This window comes from Pieris napi, chromosome 10 (assembly GCF_905475465.1).
Source record: "Pieris napi chromosome 10, ilPieNapi1.2, whole genome shotgun sequence".
NCBI classification, from domain to species: domain Eukaryota; kingdom Metazoa; phylum Arthropoda; class Insecta; order Lepidoptera; family Pieridae; genus Pieris; species Pieris napi.
Genome location: NC_062243.1, coordinates 2,594,410 through 2,612,762, shown reverse-complemented (window position 1 = coordinate 2,612,762; position 18,353 = coordinate 2,594,410). Strand labels below are relative to the sequence as shown.

The 18,353-nt window shown below is 33.2% G+C and overlaps 1 protein-coding gene across 3 annotated transcripts in view; it reads left to right on the top strand.

The window, feature by feature from the left end:
* Nucleotides 1-18,353, top strand: part of LOC125052952 (tyrosine kinase receptor Cad96Ca) — a 59,024-nt gene that overhangs the window by 9,721 nt on the left and 30,950 nt on the right. For all 3 annotated transcript variants that reach the window (XM_047654059.1, XM_047654060.1, XM_047654058.1), the window contains exon 2: nt 16,571-16,738. In XM_047654059.1, the coding sequence (XP_047510015.1) occupies nt 16,699-16,738 (40 nt within the window). In that variant the 5' untranslated portion in view covers nt 16,571-16,698. The remainder of the gene's footprint in view (nt 1-16,570; nt 16,739-18,353) is intronic.

Genomic DNA, 18,353 nt, shown 5'->3' with positions numbered 1-18,353 from the left:
CATAACATTTATTACATACGAAAACACACACACATAAACACACAAAATAACAATACTCAAAGAAAAAATAAAATAAGACATATCAAAAACAATAAAAATTAAAAATTCCCTTTTGCCATTCGGTTCGCTTCAAGTGTGCAATGTGTGTGTGCTGTAGTTGTAATTGGCCTGGCTCAGCATTATGCTGAGGAGCAAAAAGTTCCACAGCGCTGGTCATTCTGCCAGAGACCACAGCAGCTAGTTTGCGCCTCAGTAGCAAAGAAGAATAATAAAAAAAATAATAATAATACTAAGTAGAAAATAATAACAATAATATTAAAGTTAGCAGTGTGAGTAATGAAAAACGTGTGTAAGGGTGTATAGTAAAAAAAATAAAATTAAAAGTTAAAAATAAGAATAACTACTATAGGTTTATTAATGAAGATATTGGGGAAACAACATAAAATTATAACTATATATATATGTATTTTTCATCAACTTTGAATTTGTTCTCTTTGGAGTAAAGACTCTTGAGCCGTGGGGTTCCTGGTAGATAGTACCGGTGACCTTAGAGCTGGTGCTATCCTCGCTCAACGAATAAGTATCGCAATACAGCGAGGAAATGCTGCCAGCGTTAAAGGTACACTGCCACAGGGACCAAACTTTTTAAAGTTGCTTTAATTTTTTATTTATCAATTTCTACTTATTATGAAGGTTAAGAATATAATAAATACTGTATATTTTTGTGTTAGAAATAAGTGTTTATCACCTATATAAAGGATTTGATTCGTAAGTCTATATTTATATGTTATTCTACAATTTTCTCAAAAACTAAGGATTAAATCAAATTAGGGAGGAGTCTAAGCTTAATTGAAATCGGTTAAGTAGTTTTAGATACATGGGTATTGGCAGGTAGGAGGACATTTATAATATGTATAGGTATATATAACGTTGACAGCTATTTGATGTTTTTTTTTTAAATTTACTTTTATTATTGCTTTTCACGTTATTTATTTATGTATTGTCAGAGGCATACTCGCACAATACAATACTTTACTTAATTATTTAATTATAAGTAATCTTACGGCTAACATACATAATATTATAAAACAAACACTTAGACAGTACAGAAAGCCAAAACAGAAAGCATTTACATTTTATGAAATATTTTTATTTCAATGAAAATTAAATGCCTAAGGTAGGCCTGTTTTACAATGTACCTCTGTACATTGTAAAACAGTGAACAATTCATAAACATCAACTGAAATAGCTTTCGCATGTTTTGTCCTTATCAGTTTTATAATCATTTCGAAATGAATAAACGTGACAAAACATTATTAACCTATATTTCGGTTTGAGTACGGCCTATAGGTCAATGCGAAATAATAATATCTGTCTCTTTTCACCACACAATACCATTTTCAGGAAAAAGACGAAAGAGAACTTTGATAAATAAAAATTTGTTTCTTCGTCATAATTATGTATTACAATTGTAAGATTTACGGAGCCATTTTAAGTAAAAGATTACCTGTTAGGGTTCCAGTTTCTTCGTAGCAAACTTGTACTCACAACAGTAAGATGTTAGGACATTTTAATTATTCAATTGTAAATATAATTAATGCCTTATCTATATCATAATATATGTATGGAAAAAAATGGCGATTAAAAAGAGTGGCGGAGAGTTTATTGCCAGTTCTTCTCTTCCGTTCTACGCCCTTGATTTGAGAACTGGCAGTAAATGTAAAATCAGAAGCATTAATATGTATTTCTTTACTGACGAGTCATAAGTGTACATTATTTTCCCTTTATGATTAAATGATTTTTTACTTTACTATATATAATATTTAGGTTTATTAGTGAAGATATTGGGGAACCAACATAAAATTATAACTATATATGTATTTTCCATCAACTTTGATTTTGTTCCCTTTGGAGTAGATCTTGGGCCGTGTGGTACAAGTGCACAAGCTCTAATTAATGATTTAATTTGGCGCCTGGTGGATAGTACCGGTGACCTTATAGCTGGTTCTTTCCTCCTAGATAAGGCATTAATTATATTTACAATTGAATAACCTTATCTATATCTTATATACGTATATACAGGGTGTTCCAAAAGTCGACGTAAAGTCGAAATTTTCTCATAGGTAATGCCACACCAGTTATCAGAAAAAGAAAAAAAAATAAGTCATGTATTTTTGAAGTAATGGATATTTTTTTGTTATTCCAGAAAATGCACACCATGTGACAGTTTTTTCATTCCTGTTGTTACAAATATTTACTTTTTGCCAATTTTTTTTCTCTTACGTCATCCCGAATAGTGTTTTATGTAACCTATGATCCTAAACTCTGTGCTGATCACTCCAACTATAAGCTATATTAGAAAACGGACTCGTACTGATTCTAAAATCTATGAGAAACAATAATATTTTTTTTTACGATAGAGCGGCCTGCGAGTCGGTCATAAAGGGTTTCTATTGCAGTCCATGGACACAGTCAAGGAGGAATTTCCGGATTTTGTAGGTACCTACACTCTATGTATTATCTGTAGTGACATTTCTATAACATTACTTGCTGTTAGTACTGGTGTCGGGACTTCATTATTGATATTTACGATTAAACGCGTTTCAAATGACACAAAGTACCGAACAAAAGCACAAAATTTATACGCGCACTTTATACGCTTTCATTGGTAATGAAGCGATGCGATGTTAGCGACTAAACACCAAGTGAAACTGTTGTTCGGTCAGCTTTGTTGTATTGACCTAAATGCTTAAGTCTATGACCAATTTGATGAAGAATAGCAATAAATATGGTTGGTTATCGTGATTAAAATTGCTTTACAATATTCTAACTGTATTTTATCTGTTTTGTTTAATTGTAAATTTTTACGACGCCGGCCCCAAGTCGTAAAAGTTTAGTGTTTTAAGAATTACGCGCGAGTTGTTTCAATTTCTGTAAAATCTTGATTTACAAGAGTGCTTTACTTTAACGCTTTTTTTAACTTTACGCTAAAACTTTTAAAAAAAAATCATTTAATCACATAGGTAACATAATGTACACTTATGACTTGTCAGTAAAGAAATATATATTAATGCTTCGAATTTTACATTTACTGCCAGTTCTCAAATCAAGGGCGTAGAACGGGAGAGAAGAACTGGCAATAAACTCTCCGCCACTCTTTTAATCGCCATTTTTTTGTTTTACAAAATGTTTGTAAGGAGCTGCAACCTTAGAGTTTCTACAATAATAACGATGTATAATAATTGCCGTACGATAATGTTACCTATGATAATTAATGCTCCAACAGTGTAATTTCCTAAATTTGCATGTTCAGAAGATTTATATCTATATATTTAGTAAAGAAAGCACCAAAAGCAGTCATTTTAAATTCCTTACACAAACCATAGAGTTAAAAAAATACAATTAATACAAAAAACGAAATGATAACATTATAACAAACAGAGAGAAATAAGTTTTTATACCTTAAACAGAATATTATTATCTTATATTTATGGAACCAAGCAATCACATCCCAGGTTGGCTAAAAAATACATTTTAATTACCCTTGCAATTTTCGGGTGTTATTTTAAGATTCGAGGGTAATTAACAAGGCGGAACAATATATGAGATTGTCCGTTCTCCGTATACATTATTTGCGAAGTCCGTTTTAGGTGGCTTGTAGCCCTTGTATATGTTACCGGAAATGTATGAAATCTAGGAATTTTTTACAAATCCTAGGAAATTTATATAATTCCGAAGCTATTTAGGAAATGTATAAAATATGGTTTCGAAAACTATTTAATATATAAATGTCCTAGGAAATGTGCACAATTCCTAGGAATTGTATGTAATTCTAATATTGTATTAGGAAATGTATAAAAATAATGCTTTAATTGACCTAAACTAACCTAACCTTCCACTTCTACATTTTGTTTTGTTTTAAGTGGTTTTAAAACAACAAATGATGATCTTGAATTTTTTATTTTTTTTTTAAAGACAATTCACACCAATTGACCTAGTCCCATGTTAAGCTGGTGAAGCTTGTGTTATGGGTACTAGGCAACGGATATACATACATATTACTTATAGATAGATAGACATATAAATACATATTTAAACACCCAAGACCTAAGCACAACACCAAATACTCATCACATTGATGTTCGTCTCAGCCGGGGATCGAACCCGGGACCCATGAATTCGCAGTCAGGGGTACTAACCACTAGACCAATGAGTCGTCATACATGATACACCATAAATTTGTTATTATCGTCGGGCTGAAAATCTATCAGATTCGCTTGGTATCTATTATAAATATTTACATTTCCGATTGCTAATTAGACAATGTATAGATTTCCTATGAAATGTGTCTAGTATAATTTATTGTACACATTTCCGTGCGATTTTAGGATTTACATACAATTCCGAGGAAATGTATATAATGACGGATTAAATACATTTCCGGTAACATATACATTGAATATATAATACTAGATGTAATTTTAAGACCCTTGTACATCATAAACGTATTTCACTATTATATTTAATTGTTGCGGAGCAATTTTTACTAATGTATTAATAAAAATAAATTTTCTTTAAATATTAATCTTTTTAATCAATAGAATAAATAACATTAGAGTAAAATTACATTAGCAAATAATACATTTTTATAAAAAAAAATTATTAATATTGTTAGTCTAACCTGTTGCAAATTATATATAATATCGAAAATAAGTTACACCCTAAAGGAATATAAAAAGGTCAAGCGTGCGTGGCCACTATCCATCGGCTGATCCACTTGACCACAGTCAGTAGAGCGTGATCGCCGTAAACACAGCTTTCTCCGTGATAGACGAACACCTTAACATACCAGATTATGTGCCACATCTTTGATTTTATTGTAAATTAAATTGTATTCGGTTTGACAACACTCTCAAGCGAAATTAGAGAATTATCACTAAATAAATTCTCTCGTTCAACGTAAATCAATCAATAAAGCTTTTTATAAATTTGACGAATAATTAAATAATTCTAATACTTGGGATTGATTTGCTCCAGTTCAAACAATTTGTATGACTCCAAACTTAGCGGTTAAAAAGAGTGGCGGTAAGTTCCATGCCAGTTCTTCTTGCCCGCTCTACGCCCTTGACTTGCGAACTGGTAGTAAATGTAAATTTAGAATTACTTTAACTTATTTTCTGACGTTCATAAGTGTACTTGTTTACCTATATTAATAAAGTTATTTTGACTTTGCGTTAAAACCGAAATAGTTTAAATACAAGGTACATTTTTTTGACCAATTAACGCCTGGACTTTACTATTCATGTACTTTTGTGTATGCGTCTTTGCTGAAACACAATATTCATATACATCTATACTAATATTATAAAGAGGAAAGGTAAGATTTTTTGTTTGTTTGAAATGGATAGGCTCCGAAACTACTGGACCGATTTCAAAAATTATTTCACCGTTGGCAAGCTACACTATTCCTGAGTGACATAGACTATGTTTCATTTACAAAAAAATTAGGGATGCTTACTAAAACTTTAATAATCTAACCCAAGGTGTAAAAAAAATAAACAAAAAACTTCCTTCAATCGCGTGCGCTGCGAAAACTATTAATGATAGAACAAAATGATGTATAAAATATAAAATTAAGTTAACTAAATTTTTCAGGACTCATCACTATCTATAAAAAATATCGCAACAGCATGTCTCTATCTTTTATAGTTACGTCACAATAAACGTCCTTTTATTATTTTTTTTCATTAAAATACCACCGCTAGAAAAGGCTCTTTATTCGTACCTAGGTATTGATCCTTATCAAAATATACCAACTTCATAAATACGATTTTTTTTAGTTTTAAAACACTTCATTCAAATTTTTTTCTTTTACTATTTAATTTGAAAGGTTAAAGTCGAATAATTAAGTTTTCTTTCTACAAGAATAAATTATAAGTTTTAGGCTGTAACTTTCGAATATCCGGAATATTTCGAGAAATCCCAAGACTTTGTAACATCTCTGAACTCCGTTACTTTATAGAAAATACAATTGAATGAATTATTCGTTTTAACTTTTCATTAGCTATAAAAAGTAGATATCGTTTATTAGATCGCGTTTCGCGTGTTTTATATCATAAATCTCTGATATAATGGCACGAACAATTAAAATTGCTCTACTATTGTATAGAGCACTACTAACCCAATTATGAAGAAATGTATAGCAGTTTGAAACTAAAGAATAAAATTTGGTCAGTTTACACCGCATACTTATATAGACGACTATACAGGGTGGCCAAAAAGTCGTGGATCAAACGCAAATAGGGGATGGATGAGGTCATCAGCTGCAAAAAATTTTGATTTTGGGCTATGGATATTCTTAATACTCCTATATATTCCGCGATAGCTTAAACAAGTCAAAGCTTAAACATTGGTCGTTGTATGTCCGGGCTGCGCGATATGGTCACTCACTTTGCCAGAAGGCTCGCAAGTTCTTAGCCGGCCTTTTAAGAATCGGTACGCTCTTTTCTTGAAGGACATTTTTTGTTCGGAAAAACATCGGTGGGTAGCTGGTTCTACATAGTTTTGGAGCGCGGCAAAAACTGCTTTAAAAACGTTTAGTTATAAAACGACGGACTATCACTAATGGTCTGTAAATAATGATTTTAAATTTCAAAAACGGTGTCACTCAAAAAATTTAATATCCGATAATGTACTAATATTATTCTTTCTGTATATTTGTCTCAAAAACTTAAAAATTCTTTCACCATTACCAAATCGAAGAAAGAGCGTACCAATTCTAATAGGACGGCGAACGCACTTGCAGCCTTTAAGCAAGTGTGTCTATAGGTGGCGGTATGTCTTAACATCAGCTAAGCTGGTTTGCCGCCTATTCTATCTAAAAAAAATGGTATCCCTGAATAAAACATATATATCATTTACGATCTCCGCCATTAAGTTGTGGAATACGCTGCCTGACTCCGTACGATTGGCTACCTCTCTGTCATCTTTTAAAACTCTTCTGTATAATAATTTCTTAACCTTATCCTATCCTCATCAATCGTGACTTGTATAATTCTTATGTTTCCTTTTGTTAAACTGAACGCATCCACTTAATATTATGTAGTCTGTATCAGTCAATGTAATCTGTATCTGTCAATGTAGTCTGTTATAATAAATATATCGCCCCTGTCTTTTCCAAGAAATTGAGCGGTTCGCACCATTGTCTAACTCAGCTGTTTTATTTATTTCTCTTTACTAAATTCCTACTCTAAATTCTAAAATAGTTTGTAACAGGTTATGGGCCCAGACGCCCGGATAGAAATAGGGAAGTAGGATTTATAAAGTGATAGGCATCACGTTGATGCAAATTGATTTCGTGATACGTTGCGACGTCATTAACTTTTCAGCTTACAATGGCGGACCCCCGTTTTGCTCAAATTGATCGTTTGGCGGGCCGTGATAATTATCCTACATGGAGTTTCGCGGTGAAAACCTTTTTAGAGCATGAAGATTTGTGGAAATGTGTCGAGACATCGGGCATGGCTTTTACGAAGACCGAAGATACGAAGGCAAGGTCAAAAATAGTCCTTCTAGTTGACCCTATGAACTATGTTCATATCCAGGATGCCACCACGGCTAAGGAGGTATGGGATAACCTGAGAAAGGCTTTTGATGACTCCGGCTTGTTGAGGAAGGTAGGTCTTCTGCGAGAACTAATTACAACAGATCTGGAAAGTTGTGGTAGTGTTGAGAACTATGTCAACAAAATCATCACATGTGCACACAAGCTTCGTAATATAAAATTCATTGTAGATGATGAGTGGCTCGGCACATTATTATTAGCCGGGTTACCAGAGTCATATAGTCCTATGATTATGGCTATGGAAAGCTCAGGTGTGTCCATCACTGCTGATTTAGTTAAAACAAAGATTTTACAGGATGTAAAGTCTCCGGACAACTCATCTGTTTTTTTTTCAAATTTCCACAAAGGCAAGGCAAAGAATAGTAAATGTTCAGGTTCTAAAGCAAATAGTAAAGGTCCCAGGTGCTTTAGGTGCAATAGGCATGGTCATTTAGCCAAATTTTGTGCCTCAAATAGCTCAAATCAAAAGAATAAGTCTGAAACTATTAATACTTCTTCTAGCTATGTTGCAGCGTTTCCAGCCTCACCAGGCCTAGAGAGTGGATGCTGGTACATTGATTCAGGAGCTGCAATGCACATGACAAACAAGAGAGATTGGCTTTATGACTACGGACCTGCTTTAGTAACAAACATTAAAGTTGCAGACAACAAAATATTAACAGTAAAAGGCTGTGGTAAAGTAAATATAGAAACATATGATGGTGAAAGTGAATTAAAAATTGGTACAATACAAGTAAAAAATGTTTTATATGTGCCAGATTTGGCTGTTAATCTTCTGTCAGTCCGCCAAATGACACAGAATAACTGTCAAGTAAAATTTAGTAAGAATACATGTAATGTTTATAAAGAGTCTAAATTAATTCTCACTGGATATATAAAGAACAATTTATATGTGGTTCATAATGAAACTTATGCTTTGATGTCATCTGTACATCTATGGCATCAAAGGATGGGTCATCTAAATTATAATGATCTTCAGAAACTTAATGAGTCTACAGAAGGAGCAGATATAGAATCAAGTAGAGAGGAGCATGTGGTATGTAATACTTGCTTAAAAGGTAAGCAAACAAGGCAACCATTCAAACATGCTGGCACAAGGGCTTCCGCCCTCCTGGAGTTGGTGCATTCAGACGTATGTGGGCCAATGGAGGAAAAGTCTCTCGGTGGTGCCAGATATTATGTCACTTTTGTCGACGATTGGTCTAGAAAGGTATTTGTTTACTTTATCAGCTCTAAATCACAAGTACTCGAAAAGTTTAAAGATTTTAAGCTACTAGTAGAGAATCAATTAAATGCTAAAATTAAAACACTAAGATCTGACAATGGAAAGGAGTATGTCAATGAAGCATTTGATAAGGTTTGTAGGGATTCTGGTATCAAACGTCAACTCACTATACCCTATACCCCCGAACAGAACGGCATGAGTGAGAGGATGAACCGAACTTTAACAGAACGTGCTAAATGTATGCTTATTAATTCTGGCCTACCTAAGAAGTTTTGGGCTGAGGCAGTAGCCACCGCTGCATATGTTATCAATCGCTCACCAACAAAGTCTTTACAATATAAAACTCCTGAGGAATTATGGTCCGGCATTAAACCTAATATCAGTAACATTAAAGTGTTTGGTTGCAGAGCTATGATGCATGTGCCAAAGGAGAAGAGGTTAAAATGGGACTGTAAGTCAAAAGAGGTTATATTTGTAGGTTATTGTTTAGAGTCCAAGGGTTATAGATTGTTTGACAAAACTGAAGGAAAAGTAATGAGAAGCAGAGATGTAATGTTCCTAGAAGAAAGTGTAAATAAAGATTTTGCTTTTCTACCACTTACTGAATCGCAAGTAGTTATAAATGAAGATAATTTAGATGATACTACTGACATGACTTTAAAGGAAATTGATAGTGCAGTCTGTGCAAGTGATGATGATTATGTCCCGGAGCATTCTATATCCAGGAGTGAATCACCTATAAACAGAATTAATTTAAGGCCTAGAAAACACAGAGCTATGCCTACCTTCCTCTGTCAGAAAGAAATTGAGAAATCTATTGAGCCAGATCCTGAAACATTGGAGCAAGCCTTGCAATGTGAAAACTCACAAAAATGGATAAGTGCCATGGATGATGAATACAATTCATTATTGGAAAATAATACATGGACTCTGTCAAAACTCCCTTATGGAAGGGTTGCTATTCCCTGCAGATGGGTATTTAAAACTAAAATAGATGGCGATGGAAACGTCACAAGATATAAGGCGAGGTTGGTTATAAAAGGTTATCAGCAGAAACAATATATAGATTACAATGAAGTCTACGCACCTGTTGTGAGATTAAGTTCCATTAGATACCTGCTTGCAATAGCAGCTAAATATCAGCTCAAGATAGAACAGCTGGATGCTGTCACAGCATTTTTACAGGGTGACATAGATGTGGAGCTATACATGTCACAACCATCCAGATATGATAATGGGACAAAAGAAGTTTGCAAATTGAATAAATCAATATATGGTTTGAAGCAAGCCAGTAGAACTTGGAACAAAAAGCTTGATAATTTTTTGAGTAGTATTGGATTTTCAAAATCGAATGTAGATCCTTGTGTCTACTATAAATATGAAAATGAACATGTTATGTTTATAACTATATATGTTGATGACATTTTGTTGTTTCACAACTGTCAGGAGTCAGCAAACAATATAAAAGTAAAAATGAAGAATAATTTCAAAATGAATGAGCTTGGAATTGCTTATTGTTATATTGGACTTTGTATTTCATACAGTTCAGAAGGAATAGCCATTGATCAAACTAGGTACATAGAAAATACATTAAGACGTTTTGGTATGGAACAATGTAACTCAGTAGGAACTCCAATGGAACCGAATAAAAGTTTTCAAGTTCTGAAAAATTTGAAAGTATACCTTACCAGGAAGCCACTGGCTGCTTATTATACATCTCACAAGGAACAAGGCCAGATATATGCTATGCAGTGCATACATTATGTCGATATAATAGTTCTCATACAGAAGAGCATTGGAATGCTGTTAAGAGGTTATTTCGATACTTACAAGGTACAAAGTATCTACAGCTTGTATACAAAAGTAATGTTGATGAAGAAATCACTGGATACTCAGACTCTGATTGGGCTTCCTGTACTGAAGACAGAAAATCATGTACTGGATACATTTTTAATTTCCAGGGTGCAGCGATATCTTGGAATTCAAAAAGGCAGCAAACTGTTGCCTTGTCTACTACTGAGGCAGAGTATATGGCGCTCTCAGCTGCTACTCAAGAAGCTATGTGGCTGAGACAGTTGCACTGTGAACTGTGGCCTTCTTTAAAGGTTACACCTATTACTTTGTACTGTGATAATCAAAGTGCTATTAAACTTACAGGTACTTACAGTTATCATGCTAGGAGTAAACACATTGATGTTCGTCACCACTATCTGAGGAACAAAGTTGAATGTGGTGATGTCAAGATTGAATATGTGGGCACTGATTCGATGGTTGCTGACTGCCTCACCAAAGCCCTACCGAAGCCCAAACACCAGCACTTCCTCATCGCTATGGGTTTGCGTTCAAGGGAGGATGTTAAACTGAACGCATCCACTTAATATTATGTAGTCTGTATCAGTCAATGTAATCTGTATCTGTCAATGTAGTCTGTTATAATAAATATATCGCCCCTGTCTTTTCCAAGAAATTGAGCGGTTCGCACCATTGTCTAACTCAGCTGTTTTATTTATTTCTCTTTACTAAATTCCTACTCTAAATTCTAAAATAGTTTGTAACACCTTTTACATCACTATTCGCTGTTCATGTATTTGTAAGATTAGCTTTTAAGTTTTTAGTTTGTTATTAATATATTTTTTTTTTGTATTACTTTAGATTAAGGATTCTGCACTTCTCGCATGCATGTTTCTTTTTTATTTTTTTTTAAGTTTTTCTCTTAACTAGGGTTGCCTGGAAGAGATCGCTTATTAGCGATAAGGCCGCCCGTTGCATTCCTTATAATTTTTATGTATTGTGTTTCTTTTATTTGCAACGAAGTGTAAATGAATACAATAAATAAATAAAAAACGGCTAGGAATTGAATAATATACTTAATACGAATTAAATTCCAAAATATTTTAATATAGGTAACTTACTTTACACTTAGTTAAATTGCTTCTAATAAACTAGTCTGAGTACGAATAGTAGTTCGTTTAGATATAATACTTTTAGATATCCTTAGAATGATTGGGTTTTAAGAGATAACAAAATTACTTCGATAAGTTTAAATAACAAAGTTTAACTTGAACTTGCTTAGCACAAACATAATGGATCTTAAATATTTAAACACTTTTATTAAGTAAATATTTTATTTAAGTAATAAATGAAACAGTTAAAATCCTTTTGAATTTATTTATTTCAACGTTTAACTAACAAATTACTTAAACGCTTAAAAACATACATATGTACTTCTGTGTGAAGTTCTGGTATTAAATACATTAGTGATACAAAATTGTGTCAACATATGAATGCTAGAAACAAGGCGACTAAACCTTTTAACATAATGAACGGTTAAATTTTTGTTAACAAAAAAGTCAAACTTACAGCTAAATATATGAAAAACTTATGGAAAAAAAATTATATATAATATTATCATCTTCGTGCCTACAGCCTTATAAATGAACAATCCAATAAGAATGTTTCAATCAACCAGTAGATTCTGAATTCAAAGAAGCATAAAATCTCTTCTCTTAAATGTTACAATAATTTAGTACTTGATCTGGCATTCTTAACATGACATTTTATTTAATAACACACAAATATAGAGTATTTACAATATTCTTAACCGACATAGTAATAATTAAAATCTTCATTAAAAATGGATATTAGTAGTATAAAAGATTACTATAATAAATTTAAAAAGTTTGGTCCCTGTGGCAGTGTACCTCTAATGCTGGCAGAATTTTCTGACTGAATTGCTTAGTCGTTGAGCGAAGAAAGCACCAGCCTTGCGATGCTGGAGGGATAAGGAGAGAGCTTGTAGTTTATTGTTTATCAGAATGCCAAATCGTAAAATGTCTGCTTTACGACTGATTTGAGCGCGACCGCCGCTGTGAAAACCGCTGTGAGAGTTAGAAAAGTGAGTAACAGAATCGCAAGGCTGTTCTAGGGTTACCAGGCGCCAACTTGTAATCTTTAATTAGCATCTGTGCACTTGAACGCTACGCCTCTTCTCCAGAGGCAACAAAATCAAAGATATTTCGGATCCTAAATAGTGGTTTTTTTTTGTCAAAATAAATGCGAAATTTTCATAGTAAAAAAAACAAACGCTAATAATTAAAACACGAGATGGGACTCGTTTCAGGTAATATATTCTTCCCGAACGAACATTATCCAGGAAACATATTAAATAATAAATATTGAACAATTATTTAACAAAATCTTTATAAATTCAGATATTATTTGAATTTATTATTAATGACCTAGATTTAATTCTACAGGCAGGGCTGCCAGATGAAAAAAAACATGATCGGAAAGAACATTCCAAGGAAATTTTGAAATGAAAAGATCGTACAACATAAAAGTGGAAAGTTTTTATTTAAAATGACTGGCTGCCTTTGCCTTAAATAGTGTAAGTTTAAAACTCTATATTCTGAAACCATTTCGACGTCACAACCAGTGCACCTGGCTTTAAATTGGTTTTTACCGGCTAAACAGTCCTTAAATAAAACTAATTTTTCCCAATCGGGACGATACTTCTGTGCTCCGTGTTTGTTCCTCTGCAGAATGCAGAACGCTCTCCTCTTTTAGCTAATTTATTTTTTGGCGCAGGTCGCTCTTCTTAATTTTCACTGCCCATTCTTGCTTAAGCGTATTGAAGTAACACAAAAAATTAAAGGACAGTATGCAGATCAAAAGAGGATATAATCACTTAGAGCTCGAGACTGATGAGAAAAACAGGTTTTTGACTATTCCAATATAAGTCTTTACATGAGAAAAAACGACAGGTTGCACTCCGGGAGTGCCGGCTGAAGTGAAAACTTGAATATTAACGTTCAGCATTTTTGATATTTTGGAATGGTTAGGGAATAATTTTGCACGAATTGCTTTAATTATCAGTATAAAAGTACTATCATTTATGTGGTAGAACACAATATTTATTTATTGCGCTATCGTACACAAACATGACAATTTATATTACATAAAATACGCCGCGCCAGCTGTCTACTCTCCATCCGTCTTACGAATTTTCGATCAGGTCACTGTGTCGGTGTCCTGACGCGAGTTTAACATTTTGTACCCATTCCAAAAAAGTGTACGCGTTTGCGACGTTCAAAAGAAGTTTTCTCTTCAAAAATAATAAGTTTTGTAACAATGCACACAAATACAGACTTTATATGAAACAAGGGTCTTCATTCAAGTAAAAGATCTAGGCATACGTTAGCTTGTTGGGTAATTCCCCGAACATAATACTTGCTGGAAAAATCGTAAATTTTCTGTACGATCTTGGTCTAGCGATCGTACATGAGTAAAAGTAAAAATTTGCTTTTAAAAAAATTGTGTTTCGGAGCGTTGTTAGCTGCCATTATCATTATATGTCACGGAGGTTTTAAATTAACAACGTCAAAATCAAATCAGTTTAAAACCTTGTGGTTTATTCCATTTGTCAATGTATATAAATTAACGACTATTCCATAGTCGAAAGTGATTAGTGATTCTATACTAAATATTAATAAAATATGTTTATTATGGAACATGGTATCACTTATTCCACGTAATTAAATTTGAATCTGTAAATATGTAAAATTTGTGTTATTATAACTAAGTGTAATTTATTATGTCGATAATATGTTGAAATAAAATCACACACATTCACAAATTTGAGATCGATATATTTGCAGTGAAATTATAATTAAGTCTTCAGAACTTAGTTGAAAGACGGCATATTTCAAAGGGAATAATAAATTATTTCCACGTACTTTGATTGATCCAAGTGGAACGACAGGGCAAAATATGTCAGCTTCTCGTGAATTGATTTCTAGATAGAAATGCGATGTGAAAGTCGAAGGCTTACCGCAAAAGTGTACGTTACGAGGAAACACTAAGTATGTTAGGTATTATGTGTTACGGCTGTTTAGTCTACTCTGACAAATATTAATTATTTGTGTTGATTATTAATTTATCAAAATCTTATAATAATTAAAATTCTAATAATTATTATAATTTATAATTATTATAATTCCGTCCTACTTGTGTCGTATATTTTTAATTAGAAAGATTATTTCAAAATCAGAAAATACCGTGTGATAACTATGATGAACAGAAGGAACAATTTTGTCGGATAAAACAATATTCGATACAATTAAATTCTATTCCCATTTAGACTATATCCTTTCATTCGTATCTCTAAGGGCTGATTTCACCAATGTCGTAGTTATCCGAGAATAGCTATACCAAGGATAAACATATTCGCTTGAATTTAATCCCAGATAACTCACTTTACATTTCACCATGTAAAACATCCGATAAACTAGTCTCAGATTAGCTATTCTTTGGAATAGCCGTTTTGCTTATCTGTGGAAGTGTATATTGAGTGAACGAACGAATGAGTGTATAATGAAAACAAATTAAATGTGCAATTTCTTTAAAGAACATGAAGGTTAAATAGAACTTTTTACTTTAGTTGGATTATACGTCAGTTTGAAGCTGTCATGGAACCTACTTTGTAATCTGTGGTCAGGTCATAGAAGCTTTGTTTTGCCTGAGTGTTTATTTTGGTTTTGATTTGAAAGAAGAAAATAATATCCATATGATTGCGATAATTTTATATTAAAAGAAAATGAAACATTGGCTACAGTTAAAATTCCAGATGTATCAGGCATATTTGTGCCGAACACCACTGTGACCAAGTCAACGCCTCTTGACTTGGATATTGATGCTGCAAATTTTACCTGCGATAATGATAAATCACAAGGTGACTGTGCTGCTGATTGGGGAGACTACACCCCAAAGATGCTGCAATCTCAGAAATCTGCTCCTCTGCGTGCACAGTCAGTTCAGCCTGTGGTTCAGCCAGCTAAATCGACGCCTCTTGCCTTGGATATGGATATTGATGACTGTGCTTTAATATCTGTAGAGGATGCTGGAAATACCCCTCTCACTCAAAAAAAAAATTGGAGCAGCAGACGCAGACCTACTTTACCGGTTTCTTCAACTTTAGAAGAGTTACATAAAATTAAAATAAAAGCTGTACAAATGCAAATGAATTTTGCTGCTGAGGAGAGAGAGGAAGGAAAAAAAATATTTGAAGTTGAAATAAAAATTAAAAATGAAATATTAAAACGGGAGAAAATCAAAACACGAAATCTTTTTGCACAAATGAAACATCGAAGAATAAATAGAAAACAGCTGACATGACATGGCGGCCATTTTTAACCAAGGAATATCTCCGTATTCGTTCAAAATTGGGCGTATAAATCTTATCCTTGGAATAACGTTTTATTCTCAGGTTAAGTAGTTGGTGAAATGTAAAATTTGCTATTCCAGGGTTAATTCCTTGGAATAAAACTTATCTGAGTTTGGTGAAATTAGCCCTAAGTCGAGTGACAGCTTTGCGACGGCATCGCTATAGGTATTATAATAACTAAATCGAAATTGTATACAAAAACTTAATATAGAAGTCGGGATCTCAATTTTACAAAATAAAATTGCCGATAAGTTGAAACTAAAAATATTTCGGTGAATCAGTGGGGAAAACCCACAGTCCGGCGGAGTGACAATTTTTTTTTTAAATATACATATTTAAAAAGCACAGTAAATAAGCTTTAACATAAATTTCAACTGGTAAATTTGACCCAGTGTTCTAGTTCAAGTAAATCTATTCTGTCTGACAATGTAACGCCGTTTTGGCGTCTACATTTTATTTCATATAAATGATTATAAAATTACTTCGTCTTTTGTTGCAGATATCGGATAAACAGTAGTAAGATAATTGTGAAGTGAGACAAAACATTTATGTGTGTGTGATGTGGTTATCGTGTGCGAAACCAATGAAGCGGCGAAGAGTGCGTCTACCTCACCAGTAACTAGTACAATGTTGGCCGCTTGGATCCTTGCGGGATGTCTGTGTCTGGGTGAGTACTTCGTGTTCATGCGATCCTGGTACTTTAGATGGCAAGGTGAAGGGTTAAAATGTGACTAACAAAATCGTTTTAGATTTATTTAGATTTAAATTTATTGATTTTCAAAAATGCCTTCCTTTTCTAAAATAGACTGTAAACATGCTCTATCTATCTATATCTATACATAATTAAAATAATTTGACGTCTATTATTAATTTAATATAATTTTTGTATTGTCTAATTAGGACCTAAATAAATTTTACCTATCTGTAGGTATAATTTTTTTATGTATTTGTGTGTTGTATTTATTATTCATACACAATAATAATCCAATGGAAAATACAGTCTTGAGGATACAGTCAATTAAGATGAGACTGTGTTAGAATTCCTCAGAGCATTAGATGTTCTTAGAAAACACTAGGATATAAGGAGGCGGCAACAGGTCTATCTAGCCTAGCTTTCTCATATATGTAGCACACGTCCAGAGTTCCAGACATGTCCGAACGTTCACGTGAGCACACATAGACAACTTTTCTATTATCCCTATTTACGTCTCGTTCTAGCTGGTACAAATGATAGTGTGCGAAAGAGAGAGAATGTTAGCCTGTTGATACGTAAAAAGTTTAGAGTCGTACTCATTGAATCGAATATGTAAGCATTATGTTGCACGATGTTCGATATCATGGAATACTAGGGCACTAAGAATGTGTGAGATTATAATTGCAATTGCCAATAGGTCCGACATTCCGTAAATAACTCTGTCGCTCATCAGAGTCATTACCACAAAAAATATAAATGTGTTTAGATAGCTCTAACGGTGAATTGGAAAATTATTTGATTTCAACATTAGAAAATAGCTTTAGCCGTCACATTTGTACGAAGGGCATAAGCTATCAACGGAAACATGGTACAATAAAAAGTAATTAAAAGACCAAAGCGTAATCAACGTTTTGTCAACATCGCCACAAAATGAGTTTTTTAACCAATTCACAAATGGATTTTGCTCAATATTTGCGACGCTTATATATTTGTAACATCTAATTCCCCAACCTCCTTATCAATATTTTTATACATTTAATTTTCTATTAAAAAAATATAAAGTTAATATTTTTCTAAACTTCAACAAAAAGTATTAAATGAATGTTGTATAATTAAGTGAGAGAGTAATGTCGGCCTAGTGGTTTTAGGGTTCGTCTCTTATCTCTAAGTAGTAGTAGGTTCGATCCCTGGCTGTGTACCAATGTACTTTCTATGTCTATGTGCGCATCTAATACTCGTGAAACCGGAAACTTTAGACCAACTTAGTCGACGGCGTCCGGCGACTGATCCTCTACTTGCCATAAAAGAGAATCATTTGAAACAGAACTGAAATCTCAGGCCAAGCCCTAAAAGGCTGAAGTGCCACTTTTTTTTTGTTTTTCAAAGAAATTGTTGTGTTTACGCCGCGTATTCTAGAACGTCAAATAAATCTAATTTCAAGAGCTGTCAAACTATTTTTCTTTATGAGGTTTGACATATTTGGCAGCGGTCAAGACGAACGTCGTTTTTTATATATTGTATATATTTTATCAACGTTTAGATTATACATTACCAAATTATCATACCTAATAGAATGAACTGCACATAA